This window comes from Cololabis saira, chromosome 14 (assembly GCF_033807715.1).
Source record: "Cololabis saira isolate AMF1-May2022 chromosome 14, fColSai1.1, whole genome shotgun sequence".
In the NCBI taxonomy this organism is placed as follows: domain Eukaryota; kingdom Metazoa; phylum Chordata; class Actinopteri; order Beloniformes; family Belonidae; genus Cololabis; species Cololabis saira.
In genome coordinates, this window is record NC_084600.1 from 10,017,678 (window position 1) to 10,033,366 (window position 15,689).

The 15,689-nt window shown below is 39.1% G+C and overlaps 1 protein-coding gene across 1 annotated transcript in view; it reads left to right on the forward strand.

Moving 5' to 3' along the window:
• Nucleotides 1–13,963, forward strand: part of LOC133459560 (FRAS1-related extracellular matrix protein 2-like) — a 146,448-nt gene extending 132,485 nt beyond the window's left edge. The window contains exons 17-24 of the mRNA XM_061739627.1: nucleotides 3,389–3,581; nucleotides 3,676–3,801; nucleotides 5,167–5,291; nucleotides 7,161–7,295; nucleotides 7,413–7,539; nucleotides 9,922–10,109; nucleotides 11,116–11,262; nucleotides 13,123–13,963. Of these exons, the coding sequence (XP_061595611.1) occupies nucleotides 3,389–3,581; nucleotides 3,676–3,801; nucleotides 5,167–5,291; nucleotides 7,161–7,295; nucleotides 7,413–7,539; nucleotides 9,922–10,109; nucleotides 11,116–11,262; nucleotides 13,123–13,671 (1,590 nt within the window). The 3' untranslated portion in view covers nucleotides 13,672–13,963. The remainder of the gene's footprint in view (nucleotides 1–3,388; nucleotides 3,582–3,675; nucleotides 3,802–5,166; nucleotides 5,292–7,160; nucleotides 7,296–7,412; nucleotides 7,540–9,921; nucleotides 10,110–11,115; nucleotides 11,263–13,122) is intronic.
• Nucleotides 13,964–15,689: the final 1,726 nt, after the last annotated feature.

A 15,689-nucleotide genomic window follows, 5' to 3' on the forward strand; every position in this document is an offset into this window, starting at 1 on the left:
AAACACTAACTAAAAGTTTACTAACACTAACTAGAGGTTTACTAACACTAACTAGAAATTTACTAACACTAACTAGAGGTTTACTAACACTAACTAGAAATTTACTAACACTAACTACAGGTTTACTAAACACTAACTAGAGGTTTACTAACACTAACTAGAGGTTTACTAAACACTAACTAGAGGTTTACTAACACTAACTAGAGGTTTACTAACACTAACTAGAGGTTTACTAAACACTAACTAGAGGTTTACTAACACTAACTAGAGGTTTACTAACACTAACTAGAGGTTTACTAAACACTAACTAGAGGTTTACTAACACTAACTAGAGGTTTACTGACACTAATTAGAGGTTTACTAACACTAACTAGAGGTTTATTAAACACTAACTAGAAGTTTACTGACACTAACTAGAGGTTTACTAACACTAACTACAAGTTTACTGACACTAACTAGAGGTTTACTTACACTAACTACAAGTTTACTGACACTAACTAGAGGTTTACTAAACACTAACTAGAAGTTTACTGACACTAACTAGAGGTTTACTTACACTAACTACAAGTTTACTGACACAAACTACAGGTTTACTAAACACTAACTAGAGGTTTACTAAGACTAACTAGAGGTTCACTAACACTAACTAGAGGTTTACTGACACTAACTAGGGGTTTACTAAGACTAACTAGAGGTTCACTAACACTAACTAGAGGTTTACTGACACTAACTAGAGGTTTACTAACACGAACTAGAGGTTTACTGACACTAACTAGAGGTTAACTAACATAAACTAGAGGTTTACTAACACTAACTACAGGGTTTACTAAACAGAAAGGTTTTAAGTTTGGTTTTAAAGGTGGAGGTGGTGTCAGCCTCCTTAACCCAGACGTTGGTTCCATAGCGATGGCTCCTGACTGTCTGTAACATGAAAATACCCCTTTAGGCTTTGTATTGACAAACTTCACGTATGTGAAACTTTTATGTCTTTTAGACTCATCTTTGTGTACCTTTGTTTCCACATTGGTGTGTTCCTGTGTGTGTTCTCAGCTTATTTGCAGACCTCAGGATTAGAAAACCGTGCAGACAGAGCGGCACCCCATGCATTTTCTGTCTCCTTCATTTCTCTGTATGTGTCCATCATCAGTTTGCGATGGAGAGCTTTAAGTGTGAAAGTACACATATGGACGCTGAAACACTCAAGTAAAATATGTTTAACAAGCTCTTAATTCTACCCTCATAGCGGCTTTAACGCTTGGATTCACTTGAATCCCGTGAAAACTGTGAAAGCAAAACACTTTCTTTGGAGTCTCCTGTTAGTGTTCCTGCCATCAGAGGAGAGACGCAGTCCTGCTAAATTCGGGCATTACTGCCAGCTGTCACTTAAATCCTCTCTTCCACTTCCTGTTCTTGTTGCATCATTGCCGCAGATGTTGCAAGCGTTGTTGTATTCACCGCAGCAGCAGTATTCTTCTGTGTGTTGTTAATGTGGATTAGGACTCGCATCTTTGCTCATGCGTGTCCTGCTGCGCCTTTTGCCTTCACCCAACTTTGAACTACAAAATTTGTTTTGCTGCTTAGGCTGCTGAATGTGCATCATTTTCTTTGTATGTGTGTATGAGGGAGAAGGAAGATGAAGAGGAAGTAAAAATACTTTTCCCAGACACAGCAAGAACCGCTTGCACACGATCATTGCACACGCTGCTCATCATCCACCAGACATTAAGTCCTATTTGTTAAGGGTGATGGCTGTCATCTAAGTAAAAAACTAGCCAGGGTGCACATGACATATCACGCTGCAGCTCAAGTTTAATCATCTGAGAGCCTCTATTACTGGTTAGAAGCTGAGTTTTCTTTGTAGTTGTAGTGCAAGTACAATACTTCTGCAACTTTATGTTGCTGTTATTGTTTTAACCTCAATGAATGTTCTTATGCTGTCCCAGTTTGAATTTATTTGTTTATCTTGCAAAAGCTCTGCCTTCCTAAAATCCTAGTTCTGAGGTAGTTTATATCTCATATTATAGACATTGTGAAAACTGCCAGATTCGCTATTGTAACAGTCTGGAGGTTAAGATATACCGTACTATCTACCCTCAGTTGTTCAGAGAGAGGAAGAAATTAATCTGATAAACAGTTGCATGATTGAGCTTTTGCCAAATTGCCGTTTATCTGTTTTTGTTTATCTCTTTTAATCAGCTAACTGGTGCATTTCGAAACAAACTCTGGCTTTTTGCCAAACTTGGGGTGGATTATGTACAGCTCGTCTTTCAAACTGAGCAGAAGTGTCCAAAACATGTTGGTGAGCAGAGACATCTAGTGGTGACCCTGTGGAACTACATCCAAGACCTCAAGCAGACGGGAATGCTTTCCATTTATTTATTTATCAATACATTTTAATGAACTGATACGTGATCAAATTAATTGTGAAAAATTAATTAATCAGTTATATCACACACATGAGTAGTTTATAATCAATCTGAAGTTTTTCAATGCTTCTAAAAACAGTTTAAAAGAAACCATACATAGCAACACACGCCCACATCACCACCCGCTGTGATTCTTTGTTTGCAGCTCAGGAGGACCTTTCTGAATTTTGATAAGTCTAGGTAGGAGTGAGACACTTCAAATACTTTGTGGAAGAGAACACTGTTGATTTCTTATATTTTCTCTGGACTTATTAGCCAAGGCAAAGCAAGTTTATTTGTATAGTACAATTCAACACAAAGTAATTCAAAATGCTTTACATCAACATCAAAAGCGGCAAGACACAATTAAACAGTAAATAACAAATAAAGTGAAATAAAATTATAAGAAAAGAGGTAAAATAATAAAAAGCACAAGTTGTTAAAAAGTAAGGGCAGTACAGTACAGCAGGTACATCTCATTCTTACAATGGCAAGAATTACATTTCTATATGGTCAAAACGTACAAAGACCGAGTCAAATACAGTATTACAAAAGTAATCTGTAACAATTCGTACGGTGAATTAAACCAATTTGACAATTCTATGCCACAATGCCTGTTTCCAGGTCTTATTTCACACAACTGACGAGAATTACGTTTCTATACGGTCAAAACGTACAAAGACCGGGTCAAATACAGTATTACAAGAGTAATCTGTGCCGATTCGCGTATTATAGTATTTCAACCTACAATCACTCCTTAATCCAAAAGAAAGTTGCCTTTTTTTTTTACACACAGCTTTAACCATCTATCAGGTGTATAAGCAGCATTTATTGTTAAACATTCCTTTTACCCTGTGTAGTAATTATCAGTGTAAGCAGAGCAAGCACAAGTCCAGGCTGTCTCTATGTGCAGCTGTTGGGCTTGTTTATGAGGATAAATGGAAAACACAGTGTGTCTTTACTCAGCGCTGACATCATTGCAGGTGCTGAACCTGGCGCAGTCCTACGTGACCCTGCGGGTGCCTCTGTACGTGTCGTACGTCTTCCACTCCCCCGTCGGCACCGGCGGCTGGCAACACTTTGATCTGCAGTCGGAGCTGCGCCTCACTTTTGTGTATGATACTGCTATTCTGTGGCAGGACGGTATCGGCAGCCCCCCGCAATCAGACCTGCAGGGTGAGCTCTCAGCAGAACCAAGATCAATGTGCAACTTTAGTTTGTTTTTTAAACAACAGCAGTTCTTAGAGGGTATTTGTATGTTTTTTTCCAGGTTCGTTGTATCCCACAAGCATGCGCATCAATGAGCAAGGATGTTTGGTGGTAAACTTCCGCACCAGAGCTCATTTCAGGGGTCTCTTCGTGGAATCTCATTCTTCTGGCAGAAACAAAAGAGCTGGTGAGACTAGAGAAACACCGGGATATTGTACAGTTGGAGCTCACAGCACAAAATATTATTTACTGAAGAAAATCATTATCATTTTATTTTGCTTGTATGTTTAGAATACTTTGTATATACATTATATATACATTATGTGCACTCTTTGTTTATCCTCTAGATCAGGGGTCGGCAACCCAAAATGTTGAAAGAGCCATGGACCTAAAACACAAAAAACAAATATGTCTGGAGCCGCAAAAAATGGAAAGTCTTGTATCAGCCTTAGAATGAAGGCAACACATGCTGCATGTATCTATATTAGTCAAACTGGGGGAAGTTGTTTTTTTCATTATGCACTTCGAGAAAAAAGTTGAAATGTCGAGAAAAAGTCATAATTTCGAGAAAAAAGTCAAAATTTCAAGATAAAAGTCAAAATGTCAAGATTAATGTTGAAGTACAATCTTGAGAAAAAGTCGAAATGTCGAGAAAAGAGTCGAAATGTGGAGAAAAGAGTCGAAATGTGGAAAAAAAAGTCGAGATGTCGAGGAAATAGTCAAAATTTTGAGAAAAAAGTCTAAATGTGGAAAAAAAAGTCCAAATTTCGTGAAAAAAGTCTAAATGTCGAGATTAATGTTGAAGTACAATCTTGAGAAAAAAGTAAAAATTTCAAGAAAAAAGTTGAAATGTCAAGGTTAAAAAGGGAAGGAAAAAGGAAGAAAAAAAGTAAAAAAAAGAAGAAAAAAAAGATAAAAAAGACAAAAAAAGAAGAAGAAAAAAAGTAAAAAAAGAAAAAAAAGGTCAAACATTTTTGAAAAAGCTCCAGGAGCCACTAGGGCGGTGCTAAAGAGCCGCATGCGGCTCTAGAGCCGCGGGTTGCCAACCCCTGCTCTAGTGGACACATATACTTTCTGTGGATATCATCGTGAATGGTGGAGGAAATCAGCATTGTTGTGTGTCATTGGATATCCTAATGTTGATGGTTTGCAGAGATACTGGGATTCCTGGGTAATAGGGGGAAGGGTTGGGGTCGTCAGGAATTGTTTATTTTCTGCTGTGTTTTGTTTTTGCTGTGTGTTTAGTTTTTTTGTCTGTTTTAATATTGTTGCTGTAGTTTTTCTGTTTTTTGTTGTGTTTTATTTTTTTTTCTTTCTACCATAAGAAAAAGAGAGAATCTCTGACCGTACTGCTTCCGTTCTCTGTCATTTATGACAGCACTATGATCATCTTGTTACCATGAGATTCTTAATAAAAAAATTGATCACAAAAAAGAAAAAGAAAAACACCATCATAACATCAGTTTTCCGGTTCCTAGAATAACTGCACCGTCACAGTCAGTTTTAATTATTTCCTTTTATTAACTTCACTCCTTCAACATTTCTCCCGCAGCCTCCATGTCGTCCATGGTGATGAGTGTGGACCACGCGGGCCTGACCTTTAACCTCAGCCTGGTGAGGAGCGAGCCCTCCTACAACCAGCCGGTCCAGCAGTGGACCTTCACCTCCGACTTTGCAGTAAGACTCCGTCAATGTTTTCCTGTGTCCTGCTACACAACTTTATTGTTTATTGTTTATTGTTGGCTTTGTCTCGAACAACAACACAACCCTGTGAGGGACCGGAGCGGCCTCCCCTCGTAAAAGGGGATAAGGCAAACTGGACCTGGGTGATGAGGTGGAAAGGAGAACACGCAGAGCGTGGAATGCCAAAAAAAAGGCTTTTTATTTTATGTAAAAAAAAAACACAAAGACATCCAAATGAAGTTCAAAATATGGCACATTGAGCATAGCCTCACATCAAGCTACATCCATTCAGCAGACCCCTTTTCTGGTATGCAGACGCTGTTTATGAAGCCAGGCAGGGTGGAGAGGTTGATTGGGCACAGGTGTGTCCAATCAGCAGAACCAGGCCCAGCCATGTGCTGCTCCCCCTGCAAACCACGCCCAATCCTCCACCCTGCCACACACATATTAAAAAAGTCCGGTGACGGTGAGAAGGGGAGGGGTTGCTCACTTTCTCACAAACCCATCAAATTAAAAGCGTCAAAATATCAAAAAAAAGAAAAACAATTTAACAATCTCATCCAAAAATAAAGCACAACAGCAAAATAATGTGTTGGAGAGAGAACAGGAGGAAGCAGAACGCTTATTTAGTCATGTCCCTTCCTCACAATATCATATCATATGCCATAGAAAATATAAAAATTAAAATAAAATAAGAAAAGAAAAGAAAGAAAAAACAAAATAATAAAAAAAAAAAAAAAAATACAACACAAACAATTAATAAACAAAGATCAAGGCATAATTAAACTAGCCTCCTACAATATCCTTAACTCAAAAATGTAATTTCATGTTCACTTCTTTGATGATCCATGACCAGCCATGAATGCAGGGAGTTACATTTGTATCGTATATGAGGTATCACATAAGGAACAGAATAATAATAAAAGAAATACATACAGAAGGTAAATTGAGTCCTTATTTTTATATTTGTCAAGAATAGTTTTCTTGTATGTGTTTTTAAACTGTATAGAGTTAGTGCTTCGTTTGATTTCATCCTCAAGACCATTCCACAAAGTTCCCCCACAGACTGATCTGCACATGCTTTTAAGAGTAGTACGTACACAAGGTTGTTTAAAATCAGGGCTGCCGCAAGGGGTGTGCGAACCGTGCGACCGCACGGGTCCTCACGCCCCAAGGGGCCTCGCGCTATGGGCGTTTTTTTTTTTTTTTTCAATTTTTTTTTTTTTTCAAATTTTTTTTTCGTTTTTTCCCTTATAAATATCAACAGTCACGTTCCATTACAGACCTAAATGTGTACAAGTCTATGCATATCAATAAATATATGTGCAATGATGCGCGTGTCAGTTGTTCAATACAACTGATCAGACCAAGCACAGACACAAGCTGCTCTGATCCAGACGGGTGGAGTTGGAACAAACTGTCACACAATGTCGAGAGAACGAGACAGATTCAGGAAATTTCCATCAGGGGATGAAAAAAGAAAAAAAACTAAAGAAAATGGAAGAGTTTAATGCCTCTCTGAAAGGCTTGTTTGATACATTTGTTACAAAATCACTGATCCGACCGGGTCTCAAGCAGCCGTGGGGCCCCGCGTCTAGGCAAGAGATGATGATGAGGCAGGGGAAGGTATCCAGTATTTTGCTAATTGGAGAGTTAAAATTGCGCATATAGACACCCGATCCGACCCGAAAAACCCCAAAAATTTCGAGGGCCCCCCCCCAGCCATTTCGCACAGGGCCTCGCAAATCTCCCAGGCGGCTCTGTTTAAAATTTAGATGATATTTTCCTTCTTTATCTTGAAACTTCAGCGGGACTTCAGACCAACAGACTTGTTTCTTGGGGGTTTTTGTGGGTGTTTTCCAGGTGAGAGACTATTCTGGGGCCTACACCGTGAGGCTGATCCCCTGTACAGCCGCCCAGAGCACGGAGTACACACTTCCACCCGTCTGCAGTCCCAGAGAACCTGTGACCTTTGACCTGGACATCAGATTCCAACAGGTAAGGCTCCTTCCCTTCAGCAGCTCCTCCGTGGGAAGCTGCTCCCTCCTTCTCCATCCTTGTCAGAGCCTTCCTGAGCTCTTCACGTACTCATCAGCTGCGTACTTGTACTTGTAGGTGAGTGACCCGGTTGCAGTGGAATTCAGTCTGAACACTCAGATGTTCCTGCTGTCCAAGAAGAGCCTGTGGCTTTCTGATGGATCCATGGGCTTCAGTCCGGAGAGCGATGTTGCATTTTCTGAGGGTAAGATCTTTCCTGCCGTCTCTTTTGAGAAGCTTCCATTTTTCTTTTCCTTTTTTTTGACAGCTGTTTCTCTTTTCAGCCAGAGATAATTGATCCTATTTGCATTTTAATTGCCAAAATATTGCAGCCAGATGGCCAGGCAGATACAAAGTGCAGCAACAGCCTTCAGCTTTCTGACAAATGACCTTGGAGTGCAGCTAAATATTTATAAAAGATTTGAGGTCACACAAAGTCAACAGCCTACGTGACAGAGATAAAATACTTCAAGAACATCGTGTACAAAAACCGGAGCATCAGATACAAATAAGTACATGATATGAGTGACAGATAAAACAAGAGCAGCATCTAAGTGTGACCTAACTTCTACTGATTTGGGATGTTGGTAGCGTTCAGCTTTCTGCCGTCAGCTGCGTCACATGAAAGATTCCAGTAACTCGTGATCGGCGTTGATGCTTCAAACTGTCAAGGGGGTCTGCAGATAAAATCATTATAGATCTAAAAGAATGTTACGGGCAAAATAGAACAGCTTCCACTTCAACATCCAAAGAAAGACATGTAAAGTTGAGCAAAAAAAAAAAAGAAGCATTTTAAGGAGATAGATAGATAGATAGATAGATAGACTGTCTCAGAAAATTAGAATATTGTGATAAAGTTCTTTATTTTCTGTAATGCAATTAAAAAAACAAAAATGTCATACATTCTGGATTCATTACAAATCAACTGAAATATTGCAAGCCTTTTATTATTTTAATATTGATGATTATGGTTTACAGTTTAAGATTAAGATTCCCAGAATATTCCAATTTTTTTAAATATGATATTTGAGTTTTCTTAAACTGTAAGCCATGATCAGCAATATTAAAATAATAAAAGGCTTGCAATATTTCAGTTGATTTGTAATGAATCCAGAATGTATGACATTTTTGCATTACAGAAAATAAAGAACTTTATTACAATATTCTAATTTTCTGTAGAGTCCTGTATATACATATGCTTTATTCCAGACTCAAGGTCCATACACAAATACAATCAAAAACACACAGTACAAAAAGATTAAAAAAAACAGAAAGCAAAAATAGTCTCATGACTCATTTCAAAAGACACTTATACCAATGCTCCCAAAACTGACATGCAGCGTGTGGCACTGTACATAATGTTCACCAGTACCACAACAATTTCATTATCAGAATAATTTAACCGACAGATAAACCTGTATATTACATTTCTCAAAATAGATTGCAGTGTGTTCACTCCAGCACTCACAAACATCTCATTCGCGCTCGTCCATCTGGGCCTTTTTAGCAGTTTCCTCAGAGCATCATGGTAGCCACTTGCAGTCTCTGAAGGCTTTTTTATAGTTCAGCCACAGACGTGCAGTGTACCCAGGTGAACAATACGCTTTGAACAGAGTCAACTTCACTCCAACAGTACAACCACCACATTTACGGGACAATACATTTGCTTGCACATACAACGTACGACACTGACGATAAATGTCCTCGTCATCTGTCAGTTGATCTGTGATCAGAGCTGGGTAGAGTAGCCCAAAATTGTACTCAAGTAAAAGTACTGTTACTTCAGAATAATATGATTCAAGTAGAAGTAAAAAGTAGTCATCCAAATAATTACTTGAGTAAAAGTAAAAAAGTACTTGGTGAAAAAACTACTCAAGTACAGAGTAACTGTTGAGTAACGTCTTTTTTTAAAACAACCAAACAGACAAAAGTACAAAATAATCATCTTCAGGCAAATTAAATCAATACAATAAATTAAAATTAATAAAAAATAAAATATAGGTTAAATTAAAATAAGCTTAAAGTAAATTCAAGTACTTAATAAGTAATAAAATAAATAAAAATAATAGAATAAAAAAATAAACTAAGCAGCACAAGATTTCAAGCCTTTGTACACTTCTTTTTTTAACCAGTCAGAACTAGAACAAGCCCATGAACTCATAGAAACTCTGTGTGTGTTTGAGTCTGTGTAAATGTGACAAAACATGCAAAAACAAACATTTTTCCCAAAGAATCACCCAGTGATGTCATGAGATTGACGCGTACGCGGATAAAAGGGATAAAAGAAAAGTAACAGCTCAACGTAGCCTAATGTAGCGGAGTAAGAGTAACAGTTTCTTCTTCACAAATCTACTCAAGTAAAAGTTAAATTTATAGTGATTCAAAACTACTCCTAAAAGTACAACATTTCCCAAAACTTACTCAAGTAAATGTAACGGAGTAAATGTAAGTCGTTACTACCCACCTCTGTCTGTGATCACGTGGTCAAGATATTTCACTTCACTACAATAAATGATGTGCTTTTAATTGGTAGTTGGCACCAAAAGAAATGGATGATCATATTTTGGACATTGTTCTCCCTTTTCAGGTGATACAGTATACGGTCGTGTGATGGTGGACCCTGTGCAGAATCTGGGAGATTCTTTCTACTGCAGCATCGAGAAGGTTTTCCTCTGCACCGGCGCCGACGGATACGTACCCAAGTACAATCCCACCCGCTCTGAATTCGGCTGCCTGGCTGACTCTCCATCGTTACTTTATAGATTCAAGATTCTTGTGAGTACACTGTGGTTTTTAATCTTGGATTTAATCAAGTGTCATGGAAAAAATTCAAACATGATATACTTTATAATGAAAGGTCGACAGCTGTGGGGAGCAGGATTGATTTGATTTGATTTATTTGCACATTTGCACACAAGAAGAAAAGAAAAAAATACAATGGAGTGTGTTTAGAGGTCATCTAAAGCTCACCGATGTTCAGAGGTGTCTTCAGTATTCACATTCATTACTCAGGTAGAAGTATAGATACTAACATTTAAAAATACTCCTGTAGAAGTTGAAGTATCAACTCAAGTTTTTTACTCAAGTAAAAGTATAAAAGTACTGGTTTCAAAACTACTTAAAGTATAAAAGTAAAAGTAATGTAAGGGGGAAAAAAGCCATTAAGGACAAAAGCCATTGAAAATGAATGTATCTTAGTATAATGTAAATATATTAAAGAACCATATATGTGTACTATTGAGCATTAACATGTGTTTCAGAGAGCATGAGATATGATGACTAGTTGCCTATAAGTATTGTAATGGTGCAAAAAGTCAAACTTCAGAGGCGTGTTATCATTTATCCTAACCTTTATTGGAATGTACATCCAAGTTTAGTTGCAGGAATCTGAGGGAACGGATGTAAGAACAAAACTGGACAAGAACATCTGAAACAACCACAACCAAACTCACTCTATCCGGATGGCGCAATTTAACTGGATAGTTTTTTTTTAAAGGCCGAAATGAAATAGAGTAACAAGGCTGTTTTTAAAATGTAAGGAGTAAAAAGTACAGATAATTGCGTGAAAATGTAAGGACTAAAAGTAAAAAGTCATCTGAAAAATAATTACTCCAGTGAAGTATAGATAACCAAAATTTCTACTTAAGTAAGGTTGACACCTCTGCCGATGTTGTAGTTTTGTTAAGGATCTGTACTTTACTTTGTGCAATTTATGAAATTCCACAACACAAGTAAGGGTTTTTTTTCACTTTTTTCCCTTGCTCCTCACACTCCCTACCAGGACAAGGCTCAGCCGGAGACTCAGGCGCGCATGTTTGGCGACGTCAGCTTCAACGCTGTGCTGGCAGTGGACGAGCCGTCAGCCCTGCCGCTCGTCAGGCAGCCAGGATCCGACGGCTTCAGGCTGGACTCCACAGCCATGTTCCAGGTCTGCAGCGCTTCCCGCTCCTTTTGCCAATCAAACACTCTGCCACAGCAAATTATGAATCGGATTTAGTTGAAGACTGGCTGCTGGTTGATGAGCTATGTTAATATCAAGGGCTTTTCAGTTTAACAAATATGAATGGAGGAAATTCTAGCCTCTTAATTTCCACAGTTGTTTAGGAAGTCTTATTTTTTCTTTAGTTTGATTGCCACATTAACAAACGCTGACACATTTTTTCCCTCTCGTAGATAGATTATAATACACATGCAAACACTTTTTGTTGAAAATGTTCACATGCAAACAACCACACTGAAAATGTTTGCAGGAGCACACACACACACAAACACACTCATGCTCATTTATTTGAGGAGCCGACAAAGAAAAAGAGAAAAAAGAAGAGGAGAAAAAGAAAAAGAAAAAAAAACATTCCCATAGCTATCAGATACCTTTGATTTACTAAAGTTCAAAAAGGTTTACTTTATGATGAGAAGAGTTTAATGGATATCTAAACCTTGTGCTTTCTTTGGTTCGGGATCGTTGTTTTGTTTTATAGTAGTGTACACCAGAAGATCCTTGATTCTGGTGTAATTACATGGACATGCACTGACGTTTCACAGGGCAGTGCTTCTCAGGATTTTAGATTTCTATTTAAGATTTCATGCAATTTGAGCAAACACATATTAGTTTTACATGTGTGAAATCTACAGATTATCAAAACAATTATAAAAAATCCACAACAAACTTCATAAGCCCGGATGTTATTGCTCATAAAATTATATAATTACATTTCAAACATTGGACGGTATGTGTCGCATTCAGTCTTGGAGAAAAAATATTTTTAAACCCAGCGTTTGCACATTGGAAACGTTTACCTTGTTGAATAGCGTCACCCAAATTTGATTCTAGCTGTTCAAACTATTTAATGAAATCCTTCACACTACTATGCAGCGATAACGAATACTGACAGAAATAGTCACTTGTAGGTATTAGTCTGCATCCAACTTAAAACTGCTCCTACAAAAAGACCAACTTCATATTAAATGAATGACAGGAAATAGTTGATTGACAGTTTTCTCTTAGCGGATCAGCTGGCCTGCTGGTCTGAATCCAGCTCTTTAGACATTTTGTATTTGATGTTTTTTCTTTGACTTTGTCTTTTTGCTCCCGTTTCCTCTTTTGAGACGGCATTGTAGTATGTAGCAGTAGTTTTGAAGGTGATAAAATGATCATCTTCAATCATCAACAAAGCTAATGTTACTTGATAAAAGGATTCCAACTTTAGTCCCAGATCATTTGTCCAGTTGTTGGGTCCCTAAATCAACATTACATAACAAGGAAAAACAGAGACTGTTGGAATGATTTTTAAGGCGCTTTCTGCAGAAAGGGAAGCAAAGTCGGAGCTTTGCAGAGCAACATGGCTCTCTATGGATGCTCTTGACGAAATGCTAAGCTGGTTCCTCTTCTGCATGAGCTTTTTATTGAGAATTTGACAGGAAAATTACCATATAAGGTAGACAATGGACAATTAGAAGAAAACAGGAAACATACGGAGGTAACAGACATCGGGGTTAAAAGGTCACACATGTGATATTTTCAGTTAAAGAGGAACTAATCCTGGTATGCAGAAACTTAAGTTTTTAAAAAGCAATGGGTCACTGGGGTCAAATGCCTTCCGGACTAAAACAGGAACTTCATGGGGGTCTTGAACAGGTGGTCCAGGCTAACCTTTAGTTAACCCTAAAGGACAATGGGACAGCTGTTAACAGAGCATGTGATAAGTTTCATAAGGATAAGACTAATTCAAAAGTTTGATTAACCTCACACAGTATGACCTTTTCCTAAGATCTGCCCTTTCCTCCCCAGGTTGCTGCGGGGCGTGAATGGTTCATACACACCATTTACACAGTTCGCTCCAAAGAGAACGCCAACAGAGGCGTTGGGAAGCGAAGCCTCGAGTACCACTCCTTCGTTTCCTCCAGCAACGAGCACGTCTTGACGTCTTCAAGTGTGAAAGCCGATCGCTGGAGGAGGTCGGCAGGCGATGAGATCCCAGCTATCGCCCAAGACATTGGAATAGACAACAGCCGTGGTACCAACATTATGCACATCGCCTTAGACCGCACAAAGAGGAGGTCGGGGGAGTCGCATGAGCTGTTTGCTGGCGGGCTGGAACGGGGGGAGCTGAACACAGAGGAGGAAGAGGAGAGTCTGGTCACCGTGGTGGGGGCGCTGGTGGGGCTGCTGCTGACTGTCCTCCTCATCATCACCGTCACGCTGGTGCTCAGATCCACGCAGAGGGATGGGAAGGAGGGCTGGAGGGAGGGGGTGCAGGAGGTGGTGAAAGGCTCCGTCAGCACCGAGCCCATGCTGGTGGTGAGGATGCAAGACTGCCACAACAGCTCAGAGGTCTGAACGCAGGGACGAACTGATGGACACGTGGAGCTTTTATACTTTTTTTTTCTTCTAAACATATTAAATAATTTCATATCACCAAAAATGGATGAAGATGAAATGATTTGTTAGGTGTGCCTGTTAATGGGGGATATTTCTACAACACTGAATTCATTCAAGCTTGAACAGTAAAACACCCTATTTACCCACTGCAAAAACTCAAAATCTTAACAAGAATATTTGTCTTATTTCTATTTAAAATGTCTTATTTTTAGTAAACAAAAATCTCATTACACTTAAAACAAGACTCATCACTGGAAAAAAACAACAATTTTCACCTGTTTCAAGTAGATTTTCACTTAAAATAAGTAGAAAAATAGAAAAAAGATTTTTGCTTGTAATGAGAAGATAAATCTTGTCCCACTGGCAGATTTTTCTACTTATTTCAAGTGAAAATTTACTTGAAACAGGTGAGAATTGTCAAATAACAAATTATTTTTCTGGTAATGACTATTTTTTTAAGTGTAATGAGATTTTTTTGACTAAAAATTAGACATTTTAACTAGAAATAAGAAATATTCCTGGTAAGATTTTGGGTTTTTGCAGTGTGATGAAGATGAAATGATTTGTTAGGTGTTCCTGTCAATGGGGGATATTTCTACAACACTGAATTCATTCAAGCTTGAACAGTAAAACACTCTATTTACTGTTTTCTTTTTCATTCCAGCACTTACTGCTAGAAGCGTGAGCTCGGCCAGCCAAACAGTCCTCCTCTCATGAAACGGGTCTGGTACCCCTCTCATGCACAGCCATTTCCACCGGTTTAAAACAAACTGAACCAAATTGTAAGTGGGAAGGAGTGGGTTTATACGATGACTCACAAAGGAGCATCCGAGGGCAACTGCAGAGTTGCAAATAACACCTTGGATTATCAAGTTTTTACTGAAAACCCAACAGCCCTTCACTGACGTCCACCACACGTGCATGTTGCTCTGACCGCATCACATGTTTAGTTTCTCTGACCGGGGGCTTACATTTCCGATGCCATGATGAAGCAGTTTTTTCTGCACCCCCCTCCCTCCGGAAATCGGAGTCCAATCCTAAAGGAACCGGAGAAATGATTTGGAAAACAATTAGGATGTTTGCACATGCTAATTAGCATGACGCGTCCCACTGCTCCTACTGACTTTCTGGAGTTGAAGTGCCTGGAGAAACTGTTTTCTTTCCTTCAAGAAAGTCCGAGTCACCCGGGGAACGTAGTTCATAAGGCCGCTGTCACGCAAGCCAAGTCAAACGTGTGCTGCTACAAATGCACTTCCATCAAAACAAAGAAAAACTAGCTAGAATTTGGGCTCACACTGCTTAAAGGAGCCGCTCGCCTCCACTTTTAGCGCTTTTCCACTGTTAGCTACTCGGCTCTACTCATCTCAACTCGGCCTGGTTTCTTTTCCACTACAATTCAGCTCCTGGAGCAGAAGTAGGAGGTTGGAGCGAAGCTGCTGTGACGTATTAGATTGTGTGATCTGAACGAAGACAACAACACTAAAGATGTAGAACCTGGAGGAGATGATAGATGTGCTGCTAAGTTGAAAGTTAAAAAATGAGAGTGAGAGAAGCTTCAAGTGGTGACGCTTTTTAATTTTGTTAGTTTGTTTCAGCGCTGCTGAAAAGTCAGCTGGAGCCGTGAGCAGCTATGAAGTGACAGAGCTCCTGGTGGATCTGGTTGTTCCTTATCACCCGTCTAGATCCCTTTTTAATTCTCTCCTCAGCACCAGGTTTATGAACATCTGCACCTCAGAGTTGGATCATGAAACAGACTCTTCCGCTGCCATTGCTGGTTGAATAAAATGAACAAGAATCCGTCAGAGTCTCTTTCTCTGATTTCCTCCTCCTGACTCAGACGTCTGACTCCAAACCCCCGACCAATCGGTGGCCTGTAGTGTGATGATGTCAGATACAGCCGACTCAGCCGCTTAGAACCTCAGCAGAATAGTTACAGAAAAGTATCTACTCGGCACGTTAGACCCCTGGTGGAAAAG